This window comes from Amblyomma mixtum, chromosome 7 (assembly GCF_055824585.1).
Source record: "Amblyomma mixtum isolate Tamu chromosome 7, ASM5582458v1, whole genome shotgun sequence".
NCBI lineage: Eukaryota > Metazoa > Arthropoda > Arachnida > Ixodida > Ixodidae > Amblyomma > Amblyomma mixtum.
Genome location: NC_143018.1, coordinates 61,387,305 through 61,414,269, shown reverse-complemented (window position 1 = coordinate 61,414,269; position 26,965 = coordinate 61,387,305). Strand labels below are relative to the sequence as shown.

The following is a 26,965-nucleotide window of genomic DNA, read 5'->3' as shown; positions in this document are numbered from 1 at the left end:
GATAATAGGCGATAAAACGGGGCCCTAACGTGCGGCCCGGCTAACTAGCGGCAAACAAACAGCGAACGATTTGGTAGTTTCAGATTCCGACCACCAGCTAGCCAAGTAAACGGCGCGCGCACTCTTTGTATCTCGCCACTTGCACCTTTCGCAAGCACACAAGGCAACGCGACCGCGCAGATATTCCCAAGTCTGCTTTGCACGCACCGGCGTACATGCTGGTGGTCTGGCACTGCAGAGAGCGCAAAACACGCGAGTAGAAGATTTTCTTTAAAATCCGGGTAAAGTCATCATCATCAGCAGCAGCAGCCTGACTATGCCCACTGCAGGGCAAAGGCCTCTCTCCCATGTCTCTCCAATTAACCCTGTCCTTCGCCAGTTGCTGTCACCGTATTCCCGCAAATTTCTTAACCTCATCCGCCCACCTAACTTTCTGCCGCCCCCTGCTACGCTTGCCGTCTCTTGGAATCCACTCTTAAGAACCAGCGGTTATCTTGCCTTCGCAGTACATGCCCTGGCCAAGCCCAAATTATGCACGGGCACAAATTACGCGAGTAAATACAGTATATATGCTGTAACCAAAGCTTGCACAAAAATCGCACAAACAGTTTAACAGGAGGCTGCTTATAAATATGCACGCTAGTTTTCAGCCTTGACGGTGATCAATGATAAAAAGCCAGCAAACAACCAAGAACATTGTTTCTGTTTTAGACAACCGCAACACACCTATCAAGTACACTCAGCACAGCTTCCAAGGCAAACCCCTTCAACAAACTATCTCTAAGGCCCTAAAATTAACGCGCTACTCTACAATACAACAGAACTTTTAAATTCACTTTTGAAATATCGCTAACTGCATCAGTTTCCAGCAAAATGTTAAAATTGTCACGGTTCATCGACAGCAGGACGCAGCACCCGGAACTAGAGCCTCTGCCACCACACTGTCCCAACAAAATCTAGGCATCAGTAAGGCAATGCGAACTCCCACTCATACGCACACACACACACATCACACATGTACAGCACACACACACACACACGCGGAAAACATAAGGTGTGTTACACCCCACACACACGGCATTTCACGTTGATGCGGCAGCACTAGCACAGCGCAGCAAAGCTGGAAGAGCAATGCGTCATGAGATGGCTATTACAGAAGAGCCAGCAGCGGATAGCGGGCACAAACAGACAGCTGAACAGCACAGCACAAAGTGAATGGGGGGGGAAAGGGGATAAGCGGACACTCACTATCACGCTGGGAGATCATCTGCGAGTCGTGCTCCTCTTGCGACTCAACTCTGAGTGCTAGCTCGCCCCGGCCCGTCAGGCCGCTCTCTGGAAACCAACACACCCTCTGTGTTGAGGACGCCCCTCTGGCTCCAGAGGGGGACAAACAGTGGCGCCCTCCCGTGGGACAAGGCACAATTATCGAAAACACCACCACGGGACACAGCCTGCACAGCTCTCAGTGTGAATGGGGAGGTTCCCTACACAAGACCACAATTTCGCCACCCAGACAAAAGTCTTCACCTCACTGAAGTTGGCTAACGCCCCAAAGCGGTGACAACAGTATTCAATGCAGCTCAGCGCTCAGCGCAAGCCAATATTTTATGTGGCACCATTTATCGCTACTCGACAGATTGATTTTGCAGGGAAACCTGTGCAGGCCTGTCAAACCAACTTGGAAACACTCACACCTGTACTAGAATAGCTACGCATGTCAATCACAGCTGAACCGGGAGAAAAATGGAGCCATCAGCTGCAAATTCGACAGGAGTAATGCGGCACTTTTTTTTTTATCTTCACCATAAAAATTATGCGTTAGAACTAAAATCCACAATTAGTCCAACCGCTGCCCAATAATGCTTCTCTCATCTGCCCATACAATGGGGCAACATGGCATCAGTGTTGAGGACTGCAGAGCCAACCAGAAGGCCTATTGTACTACAGTAATCCCTCGTTATAACGAAGTCAGCGGGATGGCGAAAAAATTCGTTATAAGCGATAATTCGATATAAGCGACCGCTCGAAAAAAGCTAAAACAGTCGAGATTTAATTGCGCCACAACTGCGAGGAAGCTGGCGGACGCCGCGCAGCGTCCGCCAGCTGCGGCGGTTGCTAGGCGACGGCTCAAGGTCGGTCTCTGTGCCTCCTCGGAGCACTGCCACAGCGAAATCGTAAGTTCGTGGAAAATGTAGCTTTCGCTACAAAATTCTCTCGTGGCACATTTGTTCTACCAGCAACTCAGTATTGGTCAGCGATCCTCAAAGATGATACAGTTTTCAAATTGCTTATACCAGAGTTTATTATCTATATCAAGAACAAGCTTTAGCTCATTTTTGTGATCCAGACGGGATCCAGGCTGATCGACAGGCCGGCAGGCCACGGCTGGTCTCGACGCGCTCGCTCGCGCGCGTCGAGACCGGCCATGGGCAGGCCGGCCCGGCTCAAAGGAGCGCGCCCTACGTCATCATGACGCTGCCGCTCTCCGCGCTCGCGTTGGCTCCCGCTTCCCGTCGTCGCGTTTGCTGCGGGCGGCCCGTCGTTAACATCTAGCAGGTTGGACGCAAGTGGCGTGCTGCGATCGGACGCTGCGGCGCTGTTCGCAACCTCGCGCCGCGTTGAATCGCGCTCGCTTTCCGCACATGTGTTCCCGCTGTAACAACAAAATTCAGTGACCCTAACACGCATTTAGACCGTTTGTCTAGTCGAGTGACGCAAATCGAGCATGACCGGCCACTTTTCCGCATCCAAGACACCGCAGTTTTTTGGCATCGCAAAGCGCGAGGAAAACTTTATTTTCGTGAGGATTCTGTCACGGGGAACACCGGAAATGCGCTTCCGACCGATATTAACGGTTCGGGCGCGCTGCACCATGGAATTTGGCCCCGCTGAGCAGGGGACACGGCACTCTCTTGGTGCCCGTTACTAGCTAGCTAGGCAGGTCATCGATCGTGGGTTTGATACTTTTGTGGCCTGTTCTATGCCTGCATGAGTTTAATTCGTCACCGGTACTAATTTGGCACTGCATGCGCAAAGGGTCGCCGCCACGGCGGCGATGCCTCCGCTCGCCACTTCGCTCTAAGCGGATCAAGCTCTTCGTGCGCTTTGAGTAATGCGGCTTAAAATGCATGCGTTTGGGTCGGGACCGGAAGAAATTTCGAATAAAGCGATATTTCGAGTAAAGCGATTTCGTTATAACGAGGGATTACTGTAGTTAGCTGATCATTCTGGGAAGCCAGTATTCAAGCACCTGAAATAAGCGGCAAAAGCTGAAGCCGAGATGTCTTGACAAAGATACCCAGGCCATCAGGAATGACACTCCTCAACACCACAACCAAGACCTATCAACAAATGGCGACCGACTGAAACTACGGCTTCACAAGTCTGCAGTAATCACACCACTACACTTCTGGCGCAAAATGCAGGGCAGGCATTCTATCGAACTCAAGGTGCAACGAAGCAGACGACAGCGACAACGCTGTGCGAGGACAAGACAACTGGACAGAAGTGGGACACAAGAAGCTGCACCAACACCAACGTGGACGGCACACACAAGAACGAACACAGGCATCATTCATTCCAACAAGCCGCCACACACATACCACAGCGGGAGAGGACAGGATAGGAACATTCACAGCCACATTCATGGCGAGGAAGTAAGAGGGGCGCCAACTCATTACACCCTCTTCGCTGTACAGTTCAGAAATGAAAAATTAGCTGGTGAATGAAAGCCCTGCAACAAGCAGTGAGCATCCTCTTTTGCATGTTCTCTTCAACTCTGCAAAATAGCTTGGAAGCAGCAAGCAATGAAATTGTGGCAATGGTGAGACGACGCTTCTAAGAAAGGTTGGCCTGCGATGGGACGCTGCAGACGACTATCGCAAGTGGGCTCAAGATAATCGCTTTTTAAGGGGGGACATGGGTCTTAGAGCATTTTTTTTTTATTTACCGACCAAATGGAATGAAACTGCACATACTTATTCAGCTTTTCTCCTGATTTCAAATATGCAATCTGTTTATTTCTAGGCCAATTAGTTCCAGAGATATTAATATATATCATGCCATTGTCTGCTCAAACAATAGAAAAAAAAATTGGCCACCAGAAATTTAATTTTAATACGTGGCTAGATACTACAATGTGTGAGGAATGCAACGCTGGAAGCAGTTTCCAGTTTTTTGTCCATGTGGACAAATTGGCTCAATAGTTAGTTTCATGTGTGTCATGTTTTCTGGCTCTGTATGTCTAGTTAACTCACTTGAAAACTAACTATTACGCCCATTTGACCACACAGACAAAAAATTGAAAACTGCTTCCAGTGTTGCATTCCTCACACATTGTAGTATCTACCCACGTATTCAAATTAAATTTCTGGTGGCCCATTTTTTTTCTATTGTTTGAGCAGACAATGGCATGATATTGTTAATATCTCAGGAACTAATTGGCCTAGAAATAAACAAGTTTCAAATTTGAAATCAGCAGAAAAAACTGAATAAGTCTGTACAGTTTCATTGCATTTGGTCAGTAAATAAACAAAAATTATCTAAGACCCATGTCCCCCCTTAAGCGAGGCTTGTTTACACTCCTTTTTATAACTTTCTTTACCTTTTTCATTATGCCTAATGGCAAACAGCTCAAATAAAAAAAAAAAAAACCAGCAGTGGCATGCGAGAACTCATCAAGCCAAAACCTGCCTCTGGGTAATGTAAACTGGCATTTCTACAAGCAATTGGCAATGCAGTTAGTGCGAAGGTGCAGCGCGTTGAGTTTTCCTGGCGGTGCACAAAATACTGAACGACTATGCATGCCTCAATATGCATAACATAAGCGCTCAATGCCTTCCATGAGCGACTTGCCCCGAGCATTTTACACAACTTTTACTTTTTAGGCACCCTTATAAGATTATCAGTTTTTTGCTTGGCAAATTGTTCAAATGCAATTGGTACAAGGTGATTCCAAAAAATACCACTCAAGCTTGGCCCACACGTTCATGCAGGAGCTCTCCGCACAACTCCAGCAGCAGAAAATTCAGTTCATGTTACCAGAACCTGCTCGCTTATCTCTCAAACCTGTAGCTTCTATGACAGCGTTACAAACTCTCCTTTTTTCCCCACTCGTTTTTCATTCCTTCCAGCATTCACAACAAAGCATTCACAACAGAGCATTCACAACAGAGCATTCACACCACAAGAAAAAGTAGCACATGCATGCACAAAAGGCATCAGGATTGGCACAGGATACACAAGGCATTTCAGTGCTGACAAAGTGATCAACACTGGGATAGGACACAATGTCCGTGCCAAGGCATGTATAAGGCAAGAGAGCCACAAAAAAGAATACTTCACAAACTGCGAAAGATGTCAGTAGTGAGCAAAGCAAAGAGGAAACAAGACCATAGACAAAAAGCGTGGCAATGGAAATGACCCATGAAAAAGGCTGCAAGCTCTTGAAATACTGTGCGTGTGGAGGACAGTAACAGATGGAGGCGCAGCCATGAATGTAAACTGCCCTGTCCCTTTTTAAATGCCGGCTAATTTCTCCGCTTTTCGTTAATGGGGTTTCTCTCTCTGTCCAGTCTGCTCCTTTTATGTCCTCGTCCTTTACGCCGCTGCCATTCCGAATTTAAATCCCCAGCTTGCCCGTCTTTCTGCCTTACTTCAGAGGTCACACGACCAGCCGAGGACAGGGCCACATAGGTGCACAGTATGGAGGAGGCGTACCACATCTACTAAGGAGAGAGAACCACCGGCTACACTGAATGCTTTTCTATAGCATTGTTAGGACAGTGTGGCGGCGGAGGGACTAGTTCCGGGTGATGTCACGAGAGGGCGCTAGTGGATTGGCAAGTCATCATCATCATGAAGGGAAGCGGCGGCGGCGGGAAGATGGGAGAAGGGTAATAAAGGTTGTTGGCGTGGCGCCCGTGTGTTTGGGAGTTATGCGGGAGTGTCACCACTGAGGCGTGACAGCATTTTTTTTTTTGCCCCCACTTTTTAATTGCCTAAACAAATGCAAAAAAACGCTTACACCCCCAGTTTCCATGGCTGTCTCAAGCACCACTGGGAGAACAAAACACTAAATGAGATACTTTTATTCGCACCAAAAAATTATGGTGGTTCCTGAATAAACTGATTCGTAAAGCATCTGCTCCACTACAAGACAGATACTCTATGATTACGCCACTGCTGCAACTGAAACACGTTTCCCGTTCCTAGAAAAGGATAAGAAGCGCGTCATAACAGGGCACAGCCAGTGCCAAAACTAGCCGACACACTACACGTCGATGGGGCTCAGTCACAGGCGTGTAAGCAATAAAAGTTCAATTAGAGCTGAAGCAGAACAACAGTACCAAATGAAAGTCAATGAAATGTGGAATGTGAAATCAAACTCATGTAAAACGCTGAAAACTGAGCACACACAGAGAGTGAGCTGCCGCAGATGCCTTGCAACCTCCTGTTTAGCAGTACGTTCACCGAATTCACTACTGTATATGTCGACGTGGGGCTCTGAACGAAGTCCAAGAAAAGTATTCTGGGTGGTTCACTTCCTCACACTCTCTGAGCATACTTCACTACAGGCATCATTCAGCACTGCTGACCCCACATCCTAGCAAGTATGCTGCAGCAATTGACTCACAGTATGGTCTGCGCTAAAGAAACTAGAGTCGTGTCCCGATACGTAGCAGCTAAGCTGCCACACCATTTGCTAGGCATGGCACGGTGAAACTAAAAAAAAAAATGATTTCTGAGGCAAGAATTTCAAACCATGCCTGCCCAAACTGCTTGTCAAGTGCTACCAAATGTCCTCACTGGGTGAATATCAGAATCTCCAGCCGCAGCCATGGTATACTAGTAATGGACTGTGGCACAGAGCATACCCAGCCCAAAAAACTTTTCGGCAGCAGCTGACAAATGTAGGCGGCGAACAGATGAAAATGAAACCGCCCTCACAGCAGAGGCCCTCATGCTAGCACCTGTAGTCCCCAATGACAATAGAATCAGGCAAGCAGGCAAGACGACGACGATATAAAACTCGCAGAGAGAAGGCAGGCGGGCAGGCAAGAGAGGCGAACGGGGGGCCAAGCAAAACACGATGCCAGGGAGAAGAAAGGTGTGCCCTAATCACCGAGGACGGGCGTGTTGTCGTGGTCCCGGTCCAGCAGAGCGTCCACAATGCCCACCAGGTCCACACCGTCAGCCTCGTTCTGCAAAAAAGCACCGCACAGCAGCTGGTCAGCAGCTCAAACTTCTCAGCCATTGAAAGCCGCAGCGAGAACACCGCGGCAACCCGGCAAACTGTGCACTGCCAGTCCCAACCTAACTCAACTGAGAGTGCAGCGCACGACACAAGACCCTAGTCATGCTGGCTGACACGAGCTGGTCTCAGAGTTCAAAGGCTGCAAGCTACCGTCGACGCTTAATAGAAATGCGGCCTGTCATAATCCAGTCAGTACTTAAAGTAGAGAGTCACTGAAACAGCGAATAACGATCCTTGCATCCAAGGAAAAGGTAGCGTTAAAATATGGGGACCGAAATTGGCATTACAAAATGGCTAGTTTTCCCTTCTTCCCTTTCATATCCATTTCAATTTTCATCTTTTCAAGATAGATAATTTAGAAAACACTGCAACAATGCGTATGGTTGAGAAGGAGAGAGGGAAACGAAGCACAAGCGGCCACTCACCAGAACAGTGCCACTGTCGCTGCAGACGACCACAGCCTCCTCAGGAACAGCGTGGGCTGCACAAAGATTGCACATGATATTGGATCCCCCACAGCTTCACACAGGAGAGATGAGATGTGTGGCATACCGTATTTACTCGCATAATAGGCGCACTTTTTTTCCAGAAAATCCGGCTCAAAGTTCGGGGTGCGCCTATTACGCGGGGTAAAATTTCTGGAAAATTTTTCGACTCGCAGAATTGAACACACCGCGTAAACGCACTCGTGTACGGGCCGCACCCCGTTTTCGCGAAGAAAATGTTAAAAAAAAAAAAAGTCCGTGTAAGGGCCGCACCGAAACTTTCGGAATGCACGCGCCGAGGCCTCCGCGATCGGCTCCGGCTGCGCGCAACGGGCGCTTGATCGCGAAGGCCACACACGCGCACAGGAGCTTCCAGACGCCGCCCACGGAGGGCGCCCAAGGCCAAGCTCATCATCATCATCGTTTTCCTCCGCCGCGAGCTTTCGCTATCTAATCGCCATCAGCATCTCCAGCTCGTTTTTTTTTTTTTTGTTGTTGTTGTTGCTGTCAAGTGCCGGGATTTGCGGTAGCGCGATAGTTATCGTGGTTTATGGCTTTGCCGCGGAGCATTGATGTTTTAGCTCGACGGGCAAGCACCTTAACAGCTACACGGCTGGGAGTTTGCTCTCGAACGCGGCAAGCGTTGGCAGGTCGGAAAATACGACGTGGCCGAGAAGTGCGGCAGTTGCGAATGCGGCGTCCCTAAATTTTCGTACGCGACTCCAAGCGCCAAGGTTTTCGCGGGCCCAAGTCGGGAACGTTTCCGGCTGGAAAGGAAGCTTTCCAAACAGACGTTTAAAGTGAGCATCCCTGAAAACTGTGTGCGGCTGTTCTACGCGATGTCGTTGTATGTGCTGTGGGTCCGCAGCAGCTGCGACGGCAGCAGCACTAGTAGGGACTAGTAGTCAGTTCAGCAAAAACTGTTAAAATAAAGATTCGGAAGCGGGGGGTGGCGAGGCGTCGGCTTGCAATCGTGTAAATACAGTACTGATCACAGTGCCAAGTTCGGGGTGCGCCTATTATGCGCGGAAATAAAAAAATCTGATTTTTCGCGCCCTAACTAGGGGTGCGCCTATTATGCGAGTGCGCCTATTACGCGAGTAAATACGGTAACTATACTGTCCAGATTCCACTGCTTCCATCATGGGAAACAGCTGAATTCGCCAGCAACCCATTCAGAAGGCATGCTACGGTAAAACCATGCTAGCTTGACCTTCACAAGAGTGCCCATTCAGGGGCATGTTGCTGAGCCCTTAAGTCATTAATCAACGGGAACCTTCCAAAAGATTACAATATCCGAAGACGGAGGGAGGGGGGGAGTTGCATGGAGATTCTGCTCAAACTTGCACTCACATTCACTGTCAGTGTTGTCGTCTACTGTAACCTCCCCGTAGGCGTTGGTGGCTTCCGACGAACTCATCTCAGCATTTCGACCCCCAACAGCTGCAAGCAAAAAAATAAAAAATAAAAGAAGGAGACAAGCACCAGTTTCTCTCTCCATTACTGCCTGTAAGAAAATCAGAAACAGAAAGCCTCTGCAGCACCACTCCACATGGTATCACATTGCGTCAGCCCTTGTCACATGAGCACTCATGATTCCTAAACCACTGACAACTGAACCGAGCTGAAAGCATTAAAGCACTGCTTGCTCTGCTAGCACAAGAGCAGCAACAGGAAAGCACCACAGCAAGAATAAACTACATCTGACCCCCGTTAATTAGGAAATCTGAATTCGAAAAGCCAACGTGGTCCTGGCCAACGTCCATGTAAGTCTATGGTGCAGGATGGCCGTTAATTCGGCTGCTGCTGGGCTTACACCAGTTTATTCTGATGCGCTCCAGACCGGAGGCGACAGAGCGAGCAATCATGCTAATATCCCGCGTCATGTCAAATATGTCAGAGAGGCGACCTCTTACACGAGGCAACAGCAGGTGTGACAACATTCAAAGGGCCCCAGACGCCAAAAAATTGTGAAGCAGCATAGTTTCAGTTTCCTTTTTTTTTTCGTAGTTTCACTCGAGACCATGGTGATGCGGCTGACCATGCATCGACCAGCCAGCAGGGTACAGTTCAGCGCAGTTTCAGACAATGATTAGTAAGCCATTGGTCTTTTCTTTTTACCAGAAGCCACCTCGCCATTCTGGCACCAAAGCATTGCCCTCGGTTACATCTGCGTGATTACTGGGGAGAAGCTGTGTGCTCATCACGCACTGTTGCAGTTTGTGCAGTAGCATTCAACAAGCAGCAGTGCCTTTTGGGAGGAGGCTACAGTGCTACCGCATTGCATCATGAAGGAAACCGTGCAGGCCTTTACCATTCTGAAGCAAACCAGAGTTAACAATTTTAAGAGTGCGCATGCAGTATGCATCTGAAATTACCTAAACAAAAAAAGCCGTTTCCGTGCTGTTCTCGTTTCAAAAGCAGACTAACACTGCTCTGGATTTGGTGAAATAAATTTACTAAGATGCAAACAGTTTCTAGCAATTCGGGCCATTCATTAATTCGGACTTTCGGATAATTCATTTTTCCAGGTCCTTAAAGCCCGAATTGAAGTTTTACTATATATATAAGGAAAAAGCACACACTGCATGAGAGGTGCCATTCCAGCACTTGTCAGTTCTTTCTTGCCTATTATCTCTCCTTTTCGGCTTGGTGCACCATTTTCAAGTCAGTTTTCCTACTCATCTCTTTGACACCTGCTTTGGCTATGCTGCACAGCCCCTCCCCCCATTAAGGACAGCCTCAATGCAGTTGCTTACACTCAAGAGGTGGTGGCCCATCGTCGCCATCCCGGTGCTCGTCGTCGCCGACCTGCGCGTGCGCCTCTTCTTCGTCCTCGCGCCCCTCGTCGTGCGAGGTCAGCAGGAGTGGGGTGCGGGCCGAACCGCCTGCACCCCCACCTGGGCCTGTGCCACTGCCGGGCCCTGCCCCACTCTGGGAGGAACCCGCTCCCTTGCGTCCTCCCCGGGGGTGGCCACTGCCGGGTGCACCCTGCGAGGGCAGGTTGACGATGCGCGACAGGGTCTCCAGGGGCTTCAGGGCCGAGTTGACCGTGGCCGCCATGTGGGGCGAAGAGAGGTCCAGGCTGTGGGGGATGCGCGCCAGGTCGGTCACCAGGCCCCGACGCAACAGCACCCGCACCTGTTGGACAGACAGGGGCAAGGGGGGAAAGCAGCAAGTGCCCACGTGAAAACAGAGCAGGTGCACACCCGAACAGCAAAGGCGCAGATACCAATAGCATCCGCGCAGAAGAACCTTGTGCACTTCTGTGGCAGTAAAAAAAAAAAGTTTCCAAGACAACCCCAAAGGTGACAGGCAGATGACACCACACCTTTAGACCCTCCACTAGGTATATTGCCACAGAACCTGCCACGACTATGCCTGGCTCACCAAAACTGGACACAGAGCTCATATATTCTGAACTTCTCAGTTACCAAAAGCCAAAGATGCCTCGCTCAGGAACACACAGCATCCTGGTAGAGCAGAAACGGCAGTTACCAAATGCCATCTGTGCTGTGCCAAGCAGTCTAAGAAACACTCCAAACTTTACCAACTGCTTATACTTTGCCTCTAAATGACCAAAATACAGACCAGCAGAAAATCGAACCTCATAAATGATGGCAACCACAACTGATGTTACAAGATTACAACAGAGTAAAGCCTCATTAATTCGAAGTCAGTGGGACCATGAAAAATATTTTAATTAACCGAGCACAGCAAAAAAATGGGATGTAAGAAAAAAAACTTTGTAGCAAAAATGCACTACCTATACTGGACAAAGTTTGCAATTTCAACATACTGCCAAACAAAAGTCTACCCCCATCTCATAGCCTTGACTTCGCTGCTGGCAAATTCAAACGATGCAAGCAGCAAGGATATCAAACAACCAGAAGTGGTGCCTCAAATGCCAAGGGCAACACCTGGACAAGGAGAATTTTTCGGCGAGGAAATACTGGCCATTCGTGGAAACCGTGGAATGTCCCAATCTGAGGAGAGGGAGCACCACAAGCATAGCTATTTATGTTCTCTACAAGCGGGTTCCAGCCAGCATATAAAATATGGTTTCGGTTCACGATCATTGCCGCCGCAGCAAAGTCACCGCTAAGTGATCCACATCTCAAAATGTTTGCTCTGGGCTGAGGCATTACGACCCTGCTTCATTTCTAACATGTACAGCTCTCACCTGTCCCACTGTTCATCGCAATAAAGACTGCAGCAACAGGCAGGTCACACTTGCAAGTGAACAAAGCTCAACCAGACTGCATCTCGATGCAAAGCTTGGCAGTGCTGCTCACCATGTTGTTCATGCTGGCGTGGAGCTGCCTAAAGGAAGAGGCCGCTTGTGCCGGTGGACACGACTCGATCATGGTGCCCACCAGACCGGTCAGAGCTTGGATACGGGCGTGCTTCTCAGCTGTCTCGGGCAGTGCCAACGCTCGCTGCAGGGCTGCCTTTACCTGCTCAAAGGAAGCATCACAGCAGTCAGCCGGTGAAACTTGGCAGCCTGTCAGGCACATCTGATAAAAGTCAAGGGGTCAACGGCAAAGTTGAGATGTTAAAGGGTCCCTGAAACGGTGTCCATGTAGGCAAAGAGAAGTCGAAGTATTGATAGACATTGAACGATCCATCATCCTACAGCAAAAATTTTTGATCTAGCTTGTGCGGAACCAGAGATAATGGCTATTAAAGATGACCACCAGCCTTTTCCCTCTCAACTCATACACCGGAGCGAACCATAAAAAAATAAAGATTACAGGCCGGGACCATGCTCCGCCCACAAATACGTCATCGACGAGATCGGTTTGTTTACTTCCGGTTGACGCGCTCTTTCGCTCGATCGCTCGCTCGCTTTCCCGCTGTCTGCTATGTTCACCTGTGTCTCGCAACCGTCGATGCGGCTTCTCTCGTACTATAGACCCCGAGCTGAAGGAACGACTTTTGCGGATGAGTGCCGAAATGGGATTTCAGCCTTAAGGCGGGGACACATGTGCGAAAAGTGTGTGCGATTCGCTGCGGCGCGCCGTTGTGAACGACGTCGTAACAACCGATCGCAGCTCGTCGCCTGCGTCCAACCTGCTGGATGTCTACGACAAGCCGCGCGCGGAAAACGCAACGACGGGAAGCGGGAGCCAATACGAGTGCGGAGAGCGGCAGCGTCATGATGCCGTACAGCGCGCTGCTCAGGGCGCTCGGGGCCGAGCCACGCCGGACCGGCCTGCCAGCCTTGATGCCGGCCACCGGCGACTGAAAAACGCGCTAGTATTGTTTGGTCTCGTCCATAGCAAGCCCTTGGATAGATGCATGTCAAAAATGCATGATTTCTGACGATCGTTGGCCAATACCGAGTTGCTGGTAAAAGTGATGACTGCGATACAAGCAAATTTCATCCAACAGCCGATTTGGTGCTGCTGCTACTTGGTGCGGTTCGCCTACCGTCTGCTAGCTCCGTTGCTGAAGGCATCGTGGAAATCGAACATATCTTTTATTATGGGACGAGTTCGCAGTAAAGCGATGTGAATAGTAGGCCTTTTATTATAGCGCAGGCAACTTCCGAAGCGCCGTCAGCTGCGGTTTCAATGCGAAACCAGATAGGCCTAGCGACGACTAGGGCAGCCTGGGACCAGCGCGCAGTTCGTCGCGCGGCGTTGCCGCAGGCGGTGTCGTTGCCGAAAGATCCACTTTTGCACAGACATATTTTCGTTGCTCGAATCTAGGAAGCATCCTCGCTGGTATCATGGCTGTTTTGCATTTTCTTGTGCGAACGTGATGTACGCCGAGCATGCCGGCCGGCCGGCCAGCCTGGATCCCGTCTGCCGGCGACATAAAAACGAGCTAAAGTGTGTTCTTGACGTAAATAATAAACCCTGGGATAAGAAATGTGAAAAATGTGTCATTTTTGAGGATCGCTGACCAATACTGAGCTGCTGGTAAAGGTAACGACTGTGATACGAGCAAATTTCTTGCCACAACCGTCTCGCAGCTGCCGCTGGCCCGACGTGGGGTCCGGCTCGCCTGGCGCCCGCTCGCTTCGCTGCAGAAGGAGTCGCGGAAAGTGACCATACTATTGTTTTATTGTGAGATGATGCTGTTGACTGCAAAGCGATGTGTAGAGTAAGCCTTGTATTATAGCTCAGGCGACTTCCGAAGCGCCGGCCGCTGCAGCTTCGATGCCAAAGAGGCAATAGGCCTAGCGACGACCACGGCAGCCAGGCAGCAGCAGAGCTCGTCGCCCTGAGCGCCCGCGAGCGGTGCCGTTGCCGAAAGCTCGCAACATAAGCAGGCGTGCTTTGTCGCTGCTCGAGAAGTATTTCTGATAACAAGGCGATCTTGCCTTGTGATATTTGTACACCATCCCAAGCAGCGCTCAGGCATTGCTGCACGGCGGCGAAGTGCGACACCGGTTGTGAGCGGAGCTTGGGTAGGGCGGCGCGGCGATGCTCACCGCTCCGTGTCTACCTGCTTGTAGTGGGGCGGCAGTTCGCAAGCGACGATCGGTGCAGCGCGTCGGCCAAGCTTTTAAGGACACGCCGTTCAGAAATCGAGCGCTGAATCCTGACGACGACGACGGCTCGCTCACTTCCATCTTTCGGCAGACAGTGCCGAAGGGCAACATCTTGCCGAACCCTGGCTTTGCAACCAACGACACAGCACGGCCGGTCCATTTTGATTGCGCATGCGACGGAGGTCGCGACAGAAATCAGTAGTGCGGTGACTCCAAATCGCACCTCGATTCTCGATTCGGTTCGACGGCGGCGCCGGCGGAGTGACACAAGCGGCACGAGCAGACGAAAACATTGTAAACCGGAAGTGCAGTACTAATTTCTGACACCGAACACACAATAACTGCGTAAACATGCATATAAACGACAACTCTGCTTGCTGAAATGCGAAATGTTTCCGAAAAGAGTAAGAGTGTGAAGTATCTAGAGCTTCTAGTTTGTTAAATGCGTGATTTCACGTTGGCACCGCGAACCAATCATAGCCCAGCACTTGTGACGTAAAGAGTACAAACTGACGTAATGAGTACGGATTCGGGCGGAAGTTCACCGCCGCTGGTCGCCGCGAGGCTCGGGAGAGGTAGTTTTTGAAAATGTATTGTAAATTATCTACTCGCCTTTGATGTATTGTACGCGGCATGAACGTTCAGTGGCCTACGCTCTACATAATGCAAGTATTTGTTTGCCAACCTCAGACACCCCTTTCAGGGACCCTTTAAGCTTCAAAGCATATAGAAAGGGCACAGTACATTCAGTTGTACAACACATTATTTGCCCCGCACATGAGCTACTGCAGTTTGGTGTGGGCAAGCACCACAAGAGCAAATATTGAAAAGATAATAGTTCTGCAAAAAAGGTACATTCGCTACATAGGTAATATTGATCGTCAGTCCACGACAAGACATCTCTTTGCTGAATACAATATTAGTTTTGACCATCACTGTGAACAGCGCTTGTTACATGTTCTCTATTTTTCTCAGCATGACAGCCAAAGTTTCCTTTGTTCGATGGCACTGCTGCAACCTAAAGCTATTCCTTCCTTAACTCGAATTTCCGAACCCCGGGTTAGTCCAATTCCCATACTTTTGCACTCAGTACAAGCTGCAATGATTAAAACACACTCTGCCGGTCTTATTAAATAAACACAAACAAATCGCCTTCAAATCCCCAAAAGAGGTACGAGCACAATTTTCGCAATTGTAAACGAGAAGAATCGATTATTGAGATAAATCTAGCGGCAGGTCTGTATTTTCTGATGCCTTCTACTACACAGTGTTGTAATTGCTGTTCCCATAACCTGCAATCAATGTCTGCGGCTGCCTTGTAAACCGCTCCAGGGCCCGGTCACGTTATAGGCTGCAACTTATAGCCCTGGAGACCGTCCAGTATTTCTGGTAAATAAGTTGAATTGAATTGCACATCATGAACCAAGCACAGTAAGGAAGTTGACGATCAGTGTAGCAACATTCAAATTTAACTTCAAGCTACAATGTTTCCCCCATCGCGACAACAAGCACCCCACTTGAACATGCCCTGACACAATGAGTGAGGCCTCACCTCGATGACCAGGGTGGTCTGGGTGTCGGGCGAGTGGTTGGCAGAGGCCAGGGCAGCCACCAGGACCCGTGCCAAGGCGGGGCTGTCCTTGTCGCCCGCCTTCTGGCACTGGGGCAGCAGGTGGTCCAGCAGGAAGCCCAAGGCACTGATCTCCTGTACACATCCACGACCCTTAAATTGGGTCAGCTACGTGCAAGAACACTGCTGCTGCCTGTGCAGGGTGCAACCTTCACTGCACAGCCACCCAATTCATCTATGCAAGCCATCATACTAATTCTGTAAGGCAAGCAAAGCAACCTCTTTATCTAGTGCAGCAACACAGCAAGTCTTCTAGCAGCAGAGCAGCAATGACTTTTTTGGCTAACCTTAACTCATGCACACCCCCTTCACAGGTCTATACCAAAGCAAAACAGTGAAACCGGAGTTTCGAGATGAAGGCTGCGCAAAGCAGTGGAGGACAGCAACCAAGCATGCTGCACGCCTGGTGCACAGCTCTAGCACTGCAAGAAATTACTGCCAAAGCAGCAGGTATGCCCGAACAAACCTGCTTGTACCTTGAAAATCCATTCAAAATCAAAGTAATTTGGAGGTTGAAGAAAAAAAAAAAGTAGAAACTAGCCACCAGCCAAATAAGGCAACAAAAGCCTTTGTCAAGAGTATAGGGCCATGCTGTGAGGCTCGTTATACACTCCCAGCGTTCCGAATTCTCTTGAAGGCGTAAGGAACTCTCCTCCCCACTACATAAAATGGAGTTTCCAATGGATGCTTCAAGAGTCCCATGATGCTACTCAGAAACAAACCCGTTGGACTTTTCACTTTTGACAAAGGCCACGCTTTTAAACATATCCCCTCTCTAAAGCCTCCAAAAAATTTCTCAATGAAAGCCTAAAAAAAACTGATTAAAATAAAATCTCGAAGTGCAATAACAAAAAATCGAGAATCCCGAGAAGTCAAGTGCCTTCATTTCTCATTCATGATGAAGTTAGCGCCAAAAACGAGGACCAAAGTAGAAGAGAAGACACAAGACGAGCACTAAGACACAACAGAAGAACACAGGCAGAAGACACAACATAAGCGCTCGTGTTGTGTCTGCTCTTCTACTTTGGTCCTCGTTTTTGGCGCTAACTTCATCATGAATAGGATTCAACTCGCCCAACTTTCAACCTTACTACTTCATTTCTTCTAGAATGCTTGCCTACACTCCCCTCCCCCCCCCCCCCCCCCCCACTTCCCCTCACCATCTTTCTGCAGCCCCTCCTCACCTCTGGCACCAGTTCAGTCTGTCCCGCCGTGTAGACGTGCTCGGCCACCATGCGGGCGCAGGGTGCGTACGAGCGCACCAGCTCAGCCAGCAGCCGGCACACGGCCGACTTGGGCAGCAGGGGCAGGCTCTTGTCCTCCTTGGGGGTTGCGCCAAAGGGGCGGGCCCCCGCTGGCCCCGTCCCCTTGTCCTCCGCGGTGCCCCCAGACGGGTCCAGGTTGGGCACGGGTTCCTCGTCCAGCAGGTCCGGCGCACTGCCCTCGCGCACCAGGTCCACGGGCACGGCCGCTCCGTGGGATGATGGGGGGCTCCCACTGGGCTCTGCTGCTGCAGCACCATCTGGCTGGCCTGCAAGGGGCCCACCACAAGGCACACAACTGGGCGCAGGGAACGGACAGCATACCCATACCACCACACACTCCAAGACAACACACAGTTCAGAACAAGGGGCAGGCTCCTGTCTTCCACGGATGTACACTAGAACCTCGGTGACAAATCTTTTGGGAGTCATGGAAATATTCGTGTCATTCAAAATGAATTAGATCCCTATGCAGAAGCATGGGAAATGCATTTACTCAGATCCGTTTACAGCTGATAGGATTTATTTACGCCCACGCTCTATCGCTCACTGCTTGCAGCACATGCCACGCAACTGGCGATTATGAGTTGGCAATATCTGTTTTTAAATTTAATGGGGTTTGATGTCCTAAAGCGACACACGCTACGAAGGACCGACCTGGAGTTCTTTGACATGCACTGACATCGCACAGTACGAGGGGTCTCTTATCATTTCACCTCCATCGGAATGAGATTGCCGCAGCTGAGATTGAGCCCATAGCTATTGGGGTCAGTGGACAAGCACCTGAACTACTCAGCCACCGCAGCAGCAGCAATATGTGGGCAGCGCTAGAGGGGTGCCTTTGTAGCTCGTGTGTTCATATCATCCACAGTGGCGTTCGGAACAGCATTCGGAACATCCGACGTTCTGCACATTGTACACAATGTACTCCTGCCAGAGAATTTCCCAAATTCATACCATCCCGAAATTCATATCAACCGCGATCGTATAATCGAGATTCTACCCTACGTGCCAATTGAAATGCATCACAAGGGGCCTGCACTCAGAGATGTTCCCAGTAATTCAGAAGCTGAAGACTTTATGATAGGACCTTGCATACCTGGTAACCTTATGAGACTTTATGGTCTGCACTTTGAATCTGTCAAGCCAGTTGAAACACCGCACTCAGACTGAGAATTCACGGCAGATAATCGCCACACACTCCTCAATCTTAAAGAATTTCAGCTACATGGCAGAGTGAGCAGTACTTAGCCAAAGACTACAATTGGAGTTGCAGCAGTAGCACAGTGCAGACTAAGTAATCCCATTTCAGAGCCACGGCATCCCTGCCAAAGTTGACCACAAGCGAGAGGCAGAAAACAGAGTTCAGCGGCCGTAAGGACAGAGAGGCCAGCACTCACCTTCCTGGGGCTGTGGTGTGGGCAGTGGGGTGGGCAGGACGTTGAGCAGGTCGCTCATCACCTGGCTGACCACGTCGCCCACCGGGGGTGGACTGGTGGGCCCCTTGGCTGCCACGCACTTGAGGATCTGTACGGCATTGCTGCTGGTGTATCGGCTCTCTTCCTCTTCAGCTGAAGGAGAAGGAAAACGTCAGTCCCTCGAGTGACAGCATACACCCAGGAAATGCACCTGTAATGTGCGACATGCAGCAAAACTACTGTGTAAGGAAGAAACCAAATACATATTCTTCCTTGGGGATAAATGCGCTGAGTTTACCCTTCGACTTGCATCATTGCCTTTAGCTTTAGGTGTGAACTGTCGACGTACCATCTGTTCCACAATTCCCACAACAAGGCATCTGAGACAGCAGTGAGTTTATATGGCCCATAGGGTAGCAGTGTTCTCTTTCACTCATTAGTGTATTAACATAGGTGCTGAAAAAGGAACTGCATTACTGCTCACAAGCATGCACGAAACAAATTATGGAGCCATCTGACGACTATACACACACAACTGCACAGACATCCTCGGCATGCTGACGGCCACAAGTAAACAGACAAATGAATTTCACAGTAGGCAGTAAAAGCCTGTATGCCAATGCAAAATAACCAAATCCACTTTCTTATTCAACTGCACCACTGCCACTGCTGTTTGCTTTTTAGGGCCACTAGGCTGCGGCAGACACTAGGTGCTATGTTGCTGCGTCTGACCAGCTATGATGATGAGGTTAGCTATGATGATGCTAACCTGCACTGAATGCCGTTATCTTTCTAGTTTTCCCCAGCAAAAAACACTTGACACATGTCAGGGCTTATGGAGTTTAATGTACCAAAGCGACTCAGGCTATGAGAGACGCCGCAGTGATGGGCTCCGGAAATTTCGGCCACCTGGGGTTCCTTAACGTGCACTGACATCGCACAGTACATGGGCCTCTAGAATTTTGCCTCCACAGAAATTTGACTGCCACGACCGGGATCGAACCCCCACTTTTCGGGTCAGCAGTCAAGCACCATAACCACTGAGCCATCACGGCGGATTTGACATGTCAAGCCATCACGAGTATTGCACCTGCCCATGAGACCTGCCGCATGCTGCATGTTTATGTCACAAATGGTACTACCAAGTCCCCAGCTACCACCAGTCAGTGACAATCATAAAAGTCACCTCAAGAAAACAAGAGCCACGAACAGCACGACAATGTATTGTGTGGCAAAGATAGGATGAATAGTAACGTCGCTCATGCTCCATTCAGAAGCGATCACTGAAAACACATGCCAAAGCCGGAAACTCGGCAGTTCAACTTCCAAGCACAATGGTCACTACTCCCACAAAAAGGAAGGGCAAGTTCACAGCAAGGAAGAACAGCAAAGGAAGAGCAGAGCGAGTGCTCACCCCTCTTGGACATGGGCAGCAGGGAAATGCGGAGGACACCGGTGGCCACTTCCTGGAACAGCTTGGGGTCACGGCACGCAGCGGGACCCAGCACCCGCAGCACATAGTGCAGCTCCTTGGAGCTCACGGGGCTGCCCCCCGCCGTTGCCATTGTGCGCGCAACCTGCAATCACAACACCCAGTGCTCGGTTAAGCAACACTATTAACGCAAACATAACCGATACACCCCCTAACTGCGCTTATCCATCTCTGCAGCCGACAGCAGTATGCATGACACTGGACACAAGATAGACCTTTAGCAGAATAGACATTTGGGATAGTTGGCTAGGTGTCAATCTTTTCTGTGATGCAACTACTCCAAACAGAGGAAGACAAAAGAGTGTGTGCCTGTCGTTTGTGTCTTGTCTTTTGCCTTTCACATGTGTTTCAGCATGTGACAAAGACAATATAGACGAACAAGAGAACAGCAGGTTTGCCTGCATAAAACTGGTGCTCACACAACGCACAATGGAACAGTTTTGAAATTCAGAGCATCTGTCAAGCTCGCAAGCAGGTCACGACAGGAGGGGAAAACAGCCACCCTGTCCCCCTTACCTTGTCCATGGCGTGTGCCAGAGTGGGTGGCTCCTCGACCACGTGCCGCACCAGCAGGGAGGCCAGGGAGGCAAAGCCCGAGAAGGCCGAGGCCTGCGTCAGGCCCAGCAGCAGCCGGGGTCCGCCCAGGGCCGCAAAGGCCTGTGCAGCCTCATGGCACCGCGTCAGCCGCAGGGACAGACGCAGCACCCCGTGCAGGGTGTCCGGCTCCACGGGGATGCTCAGCAGGCCCACACACGCCCTGCACATATGCCACCCGAGTCAACACAGGGAACACTGTCCGGTCAGCAAAACGTCCACATTTCCCCTGCTGGGCACGCAACCCTGGTAGAAGCCACGAAATTTATCATAACGGCATGCTACATAAAACAGTGCAAAGAACAGGGCACAAAGAGGCAGACATTGTGAGTGCTTGAGAGTCTGCTTCTTTGTGTCCTGCCCTTTGCTGTTAGTGTGAAACTTGAACAATAGGGCCAGTTCACTACATTTGTGCACCATAGCATCCTCATCAGTGGCTACTGCTGCCCCCCTTCACCTGCAAGACAGCTCAAGAGGACTTGTGTTTGCTACTGCCACTTACAACTAGGCATATGCAAATAGTGAATTTTCAGTTAGAAGCCAATAGTTATTTTAGTTGAATCGTTTCGAAGCAGAGTGTGTCGAGTCGTTTCTAAGAAGAGGGACAGGGGGAGGCATTCATCAATTTGGACCTTCAGATAATCTGGGCATTTTTCCAGTCCCTTGAAGGTTTACTGTACCCGTCTAAGCATGCAATTTAGTCTCCCACTAACCTGATCAACGTTGAACACTGGTGCGGACTCAAGCCCTTCACAGTTGTTGGTGTCACGGGTGTCGTAGACGACGCTGAGGCATTCCCTGAGTCTGCTCCCACGGTGGCTGTCGTGCCAGCTGCATCGGCCGAAGCCGATGACAGGGTCGGCACAGAGGCAGAGGGCGCAGCAGCTGCAGACGAGGTGGCGGCCGATCCAGCAGCGCTGGCTATGGCAGCATCACTCGCAGTCGACAAGCCGGCCGCCGCCGTCGCAGAGTTGGTCGACGCTGCTGGTGGCTTGCCATCCCAGGCAAGCATGACTGGGCGCCAGTTGCCCGTCTCCTCGTTGATCTGCACCATGGTGGAGAACTGGACCGTGTACTTGCGCCGGCCAGCCGTGAAGTGGACGCTGGGCTCCACGGCGCAGTACGCGTCGTCAATGGCCTTGTTGTTGAGGGCCGTGTAGGCATTCCAGCGTCCCGTCCGGTCGTCAAACCACTTCCACTGTCGTTTCGGCAGCTGCAGAAAGGCAGAAAGCAATGGAGGAAACAGTTGAAGGCAGGCCACGCAAGAAAAGCCACCATTCAAGTACAATCTCAGAGCGTTGCTTTACCCAACCCCCTGCTGTAGCTGGAGAGTCACAAGAGAAACAGTGAAACTTGAAAACAACGCAACGCACTAACTGTTAGCCCTGTACTTTTCTGCAACACAGCTAAACAATAAAAAAGTTGAGAAGCTAGTCATAATAAAACAATCTGCATTCACTTTCTCTCAGCCATCCTAAACTTGGATGCCATGCTCTAAAGCGGCAAACACATTATGCGTCCACCCTATATTGTAATAAGGCTCAAAACAGAACACTCAATAGCACAGACCCTAGCAGCACGGCTAATCGGCCCAATACTGGAAATACATTGGCAAATGCCAGTCCTATATAGGACCACAGTTTCCAATATTGGGCCAATTAATAGTGCTGCTTGAGGATAACGCACAAGCAGCAGCAATTGCAAGGCTATCCATGAGCACTTGTTACGCGGCAAACCGGTAATGCATAACTGAGCAAGCAGTCCAGCATCATCACTAAAATAACAACCGCTAAACACATCATAAAGCCAAGCAGAGGATGGTAGTGTGGGCCTGAAGCAGTCAGCATCTTCAACAATGCAGCCTGATCACACTTTCCCATGTCATGGGGCACAGAGGTTGTCCTTGTCGCTGCTTTCTTTTTTTCTTCATACCACTACCCTAGTACTCATTGGTTTGCTGTGAAATTGCAGCAAAAGGCATGCCCAAATCTCATTTGTGAGAACGAAAGAACGAATTGCCATAAATGTTTCCCACAATCACGAAATGGTTTGATGATTGTGGAGAATGGCGACAACAAAAAGCATGCAGCTCTGTGCTGAGATGTTCCCAGTTGTCCTAGTGATACTAAAGCTGGCAGCTTCAAAAACAGGTGCGGGAATGAGTGAAGGAGCGTCACTCACTGCAATGCTAGGACATCATTACTGTGTAACAAGGACCAATTAGTGACAGTGCTAACCTGCAAAAGCGGTGCTCTCCTCTTCGATGCAACCGACGCCTTCTCGTAGAGGTCAATGAGCAGAATTAGTGAGACCAGCCATCTGAAAATAACAGACAAGAGATGTGGCAACGAGCATAGCACTACTCAATGCTGAATGCGCAAAGCCATGTCTGATGCATCCTGAACGTTTGAAAGCCTTGAAAATACTTCCTTCCTTAACTAAACAGCCGCTGCAAGTCAGGACCTTGAGTACAATCCACTAATTTCACGGCGAACCTTGTGTCAGCATCACAGATGAAACTACTACTCACGCAAAAAAATTACAACTATGTTTATCACAGTCAACTGCCGGATTTCTGAACTGCTGTACCCAGTGCAATCAATGACAGCAAGGTGACAAGACAAATGCAGAAATCTCCCAAGAGGCACATGTCACCACCAGTGGTGTGTGAATATTCGGGCTTTGATTTAAAATCTAATAATAAGCTGCAAAGCAAATGCACCGAAACTTTACCATGTCAGTATTACAACTGTCTGTTCTCAAATAATTCGCACCCGGAACAGAACATTTGATGTAAACTTCAACCATGTCCTCCTCAGATTTCAGGGGCCATAATGTACTGAATTAAATCTTAACTAGCACCAAGCCAAACTTTTTGTTCTTTTTTTCTTTTCCTGTGACGAAGCCTGCCAAATGCTACTATCAGTGGTGTGGCATCTCACTGCAGTCTACTGCTTGATTCACACGCATTTTTTTGCGCCAACAGTTCACACAACAAAAAGAAAATGTGGTGACCCAGCTACTGCCACTCACATGGCCAATTTTCTATAAATACAAAATGTGAAAATAACTGGAATTCATGCTCTGGTTACGGTTTATAGGGTATAACGTCCCACAGGCTATGAGAGACGCCGTAGTGGAGGGCTCCAGATAATTTTGACCACCTTTAGCATGCACCAAGTGCCTGAAAGATGAAATCAGATATATTTCAGAGAATCATTCATAAAAAGGAATGAGCAGTCTCAAAAATTCACCAAATACCAAGAAGGTACTGTGTGTCAAAGATTGAGGCTGAGACCACAGAAGGCACCTACCACTAATACATGATACAGGACTAAACATTTCCACAAGTTTTTGATTTCAAGTGCGAAACTCAAAAAAAAAGGTACCTCGGCCTGAGTCAACCCAGTTCTGTTCTTGAAAGAGCAGCAAGAAAGTGTAGTGAAATGTCTCCCTTGCAGACTATGCAAGCACCATACCTGCCATCACTGGTTTCAGAAGCCACATTGGGCACCCGCGTACGCACGCAAAGCCGCAAACGATCGGAACCAAACACTTGGAATACACGGCGGTTCGAAGCACGCCCAACCATTATTCAATGACTGCTCACTTGGGAGTGGCTGGGGGCTCCTTGGGCGGTCCGGGCAGCACCAGCACGCACTGGGCAGCATCCACCAGCTGCACCAGCAGATCCACCAGGCTCTGCTCCTCCAGAAGGGTGGCACAGGGGAGGCGCATTTCCTGCACGCACACGTAGTAAAGCAACACATCGCTACTGGTACACTCACAAAGCAAGGATGACAGCAGGAAATGTGAAGTTTCGTGAATCGAAAACTGAACTAACTGTTCACAACATTTCTGTAGCTGCACAGCAACCAGTCACAAAGGGCAATGCTAACGACCTCAAGATCCTTGCAAGCTATGTGTGATAATTCCTCTGAAGAATGTCTCATGATGCTCACTTTAAGGTGCCCCTAAAATTGAGCAAAGTCTGCCCTACATAGAGGACTGATGTAGAGACAAGGTGAAGCAACCGCTCACCGCAGGTACTATTTTTAGGCACCCTCTTTCGGTTTACCGTATTTACTCGCATAATGATCGCACTTTTTTTTCCAAAAAACTGACGCAAATTTAGGGGTGCGATCATTACGCGCGGTAAATTTTTTAAACTTTTGAGCCCCGAAAACGCAAACAAGTTGCAGGTCAGACTATCCTTGTCACTCAGGCGCGCTACCCGCAGTTACGTCGCTAGACGCGGTTATCGCGAACCGATCTCGGCTTACATCGTTAACCGAGAAGATAAGAGTGCGAAAAGTGCACAAGCTGGCCCGCTTCAAGAACGTACTTTCTTCGCAATAAATCATGTTCCAAGAGCAACGCGTCAAAAAAGGCGCGACGGCGCTTTTATGCATCTTCGATCTCGTCCGATGGCGCAGCAACCACTAGCGTACAACAGCAACGTCCCGCGGCGCTCAAGCTATGCATTTTACCGCCGTTACGCCGAAGAATGTCCGGTCCCTGCCGCATCGTTAAAGTTGGCGACAAATTTGGAACGCTCGCAGCACCAGATTCCGCGAGCTTACCGCAATGGTGCCGCCCGCGAGCGCGGCGGACGACGGCGCTCTTTACTCCTAGTCGTCGCTAGGCCTAACTTGTTTCGTATCGAAGCCACAGTGGACGGCGCTTTTGAACTGACCAACGCTATAATGAATGCTCTACTTATGGCGCTGCCTTACTGACAACCTAATTGTTTCGTATTAAAAGAAATATAGTATGCGATCGATTTCAGCGACGCCTTAGCAGCGGAGCTGGCGTGCAAGCAGATCGGGTCACTCGCGCTGTAACGGCGGCAGCTGCTACGCGGCTGCGAACGTAAAACTAGCTTTTATTGCAGTTATTACTCCTACCAGCAACTCGGTACAGGCCAGCGATCCTCAAGGAGGATTCATTTTTGACATTCCCGTATCCCAGCGCTTATTATTTACGAGAACAATAAAGTTTAGCCGGATCACCGCGTCACTTCGTTGCACCGCAACCCAAAACGATTGCACGCCTTGTGACAACGGCGAACCGTTATTCGAGATTACCGCAGATAAGTTTGGTATCCGCGATTACGCATAACCGCATTTAGACTGCCCGTGTGACTGCAGGTCAGCCAACAGGGGGCTGCCGCTGCAATGCTGACAGAGCAAGATGGTAATCTGCACGTGCCATCTGTCAGACAGATAGCAACTACGATCATCGTCGGCTAGACTCGACAACGTCGACAAATTGCAGCGTTAAGTTCTGGGTGCGATCATTATGCGGGGAATAAAAAAAAAACGAATTTTGCCAACAAAATTCGGGGGTGCGATCATTACGCGAGTAAATACGGTATTTGGCTTATTGGGGTTCAACGTCCCAAAGCGACTCAGGCTATGAGGGACTCCATAGTGAAGGGCCCCGGAAATTTCGACCACCTGGACTTCTTTAACGTGCCCTGACATCGCACAGCACACGGGCCTCTAGAATTTCTCCGCCATCGAAACTCAGCCGCCGCGGCCGGGATCAAACCCGCATCTTCCAGGACAGCAGCCGAGCGCCGTAACCACTGAGCCACCGCAGCGGGGCACGCCCTCTTTCAAGAAAGCTACAGGTGGCACCATTCCGCACCCACCAACAAGCAACCTTCCCCCTCAAATCGTTCCCCTGACGGGGCTTAGCTCCGACCAGTCCACACTGCATCATCCCAACAGATGCAAACACAGAGGTGGCATCAGTGATGCAGACTTCAGACTTCTGAGCGAGACTTCTAACTACAGAGATGCACGAGAACGACAGACAGGGAGACGACAAGAATTTCAGCAGTAGCCACTTGATCCCTCTCACCTCAAAAAGCAGGGTAAAGAGATGGATGCGGACGGCGGCCATGTTGGCTATGGGGAGGGTCGCCAGCTGAGATGCCCGCTCCGCCTGGGGCACATCGTCCCGCAAGGCCACCTCCAGCAGAGACATCACCGTGCTTCGCACCTGCCACAGGACACGGATGCAACACTTCAGTGCCAAAAAGCGACTCTCTCACTTTGAAGACAAATCCCATTTCTTTCAGTGTAACCCCAGGGGACCACAACATCTGTTCTCTATGACATTGCACTGACTGAACTTGTTCCTTGTCTATTCTGTCCATATGCTGCTCAATGTTTCCTGCTCACTCATGCATTCCGTGTGTTCTTGCTAAGTACACCGCCTATACGCCCGTTATGTCTCATAGCCCATCCAAGCCAACTCAAGGCCCGAATAATCAGTGATGCACGAATACTCTCACTGCAAGCATTCACAAACATA

General features: G+C 49.8%; 1 protein-coding gene across 4 annotated transcripts in view; it reads right to left on the bottom strand.

The window, feature by feature from the left end:
- Window positions 1-26,965, bottom strand: part of HUWE1 (HECT, UBA and WWE domain containing E3 ubiquitin protein ligase 1) — a 142,600-nt gene that overhangs the window by 55,959 nt on the left and 59,676 nt on the right. For 3 of the 4 annotated variants that reach the window (XM_089552788.1, XM_089552791.1, XM_089552789.1), the window contains exons 35-49: window positions 26,510-26,650; window positions 24,252-24,382; window positions 22,879-22,960; window positions 21,355-21,854; window positions 20,564-20,804; window positions 19,970-20,132; window positions 18,538-18,708; window positions 17,060-17,406; window positions 15,798-15,950; window positions 12,039-12,200; window positions 10,503-10,884; window positions 9,097-9,186; window positions 7,684-7,739; window positions 7,127-7,205; window positions 1,249-1,335 (exon numbers count right to left, since the gene is read on the bottom strand). In XM_089552788.1, the coding sequence (XP_089408914.1) occupies window positions 1,249-1,335; window positions 7,127-7,205; window positions 7,684-7,739; window positions 9,097-9,186; window positions 10,503-10,884; window positions 12,039-12,200; window positions 15,798-15,950; window positions 17,060-17,406; window positions 18,538-18,708; window positions 19,970-20,132; window positions 20,564-20,804; window positions 21,355-21,854; window positions 22,879-22,960; window positions 24,252-24,382; window positions 26,510-26,650 (2,785 nt within the window). The remainder of the gene's footprint in view (window positions 1-1,248; window positions 1,336-7,126; window positions 7,206-7,683; window positions 7,740-9,096; window positions 9,187-10,502; window positions 10,885-12,038; window positions 12,201-15,797; window positions 15,951-17,059; window positions 17,407-18,537; window positions 18,709-19,969; window positions 20,133-20,563; window positions 20,805-21,354; window positions 21,855-22,878; window positions 22,961-24,251; window positions 24,383-26,509; window positions 26,651-26,965) is intronic. The other variant, XM_089552790.1, reaches the window with a different exon arrangement.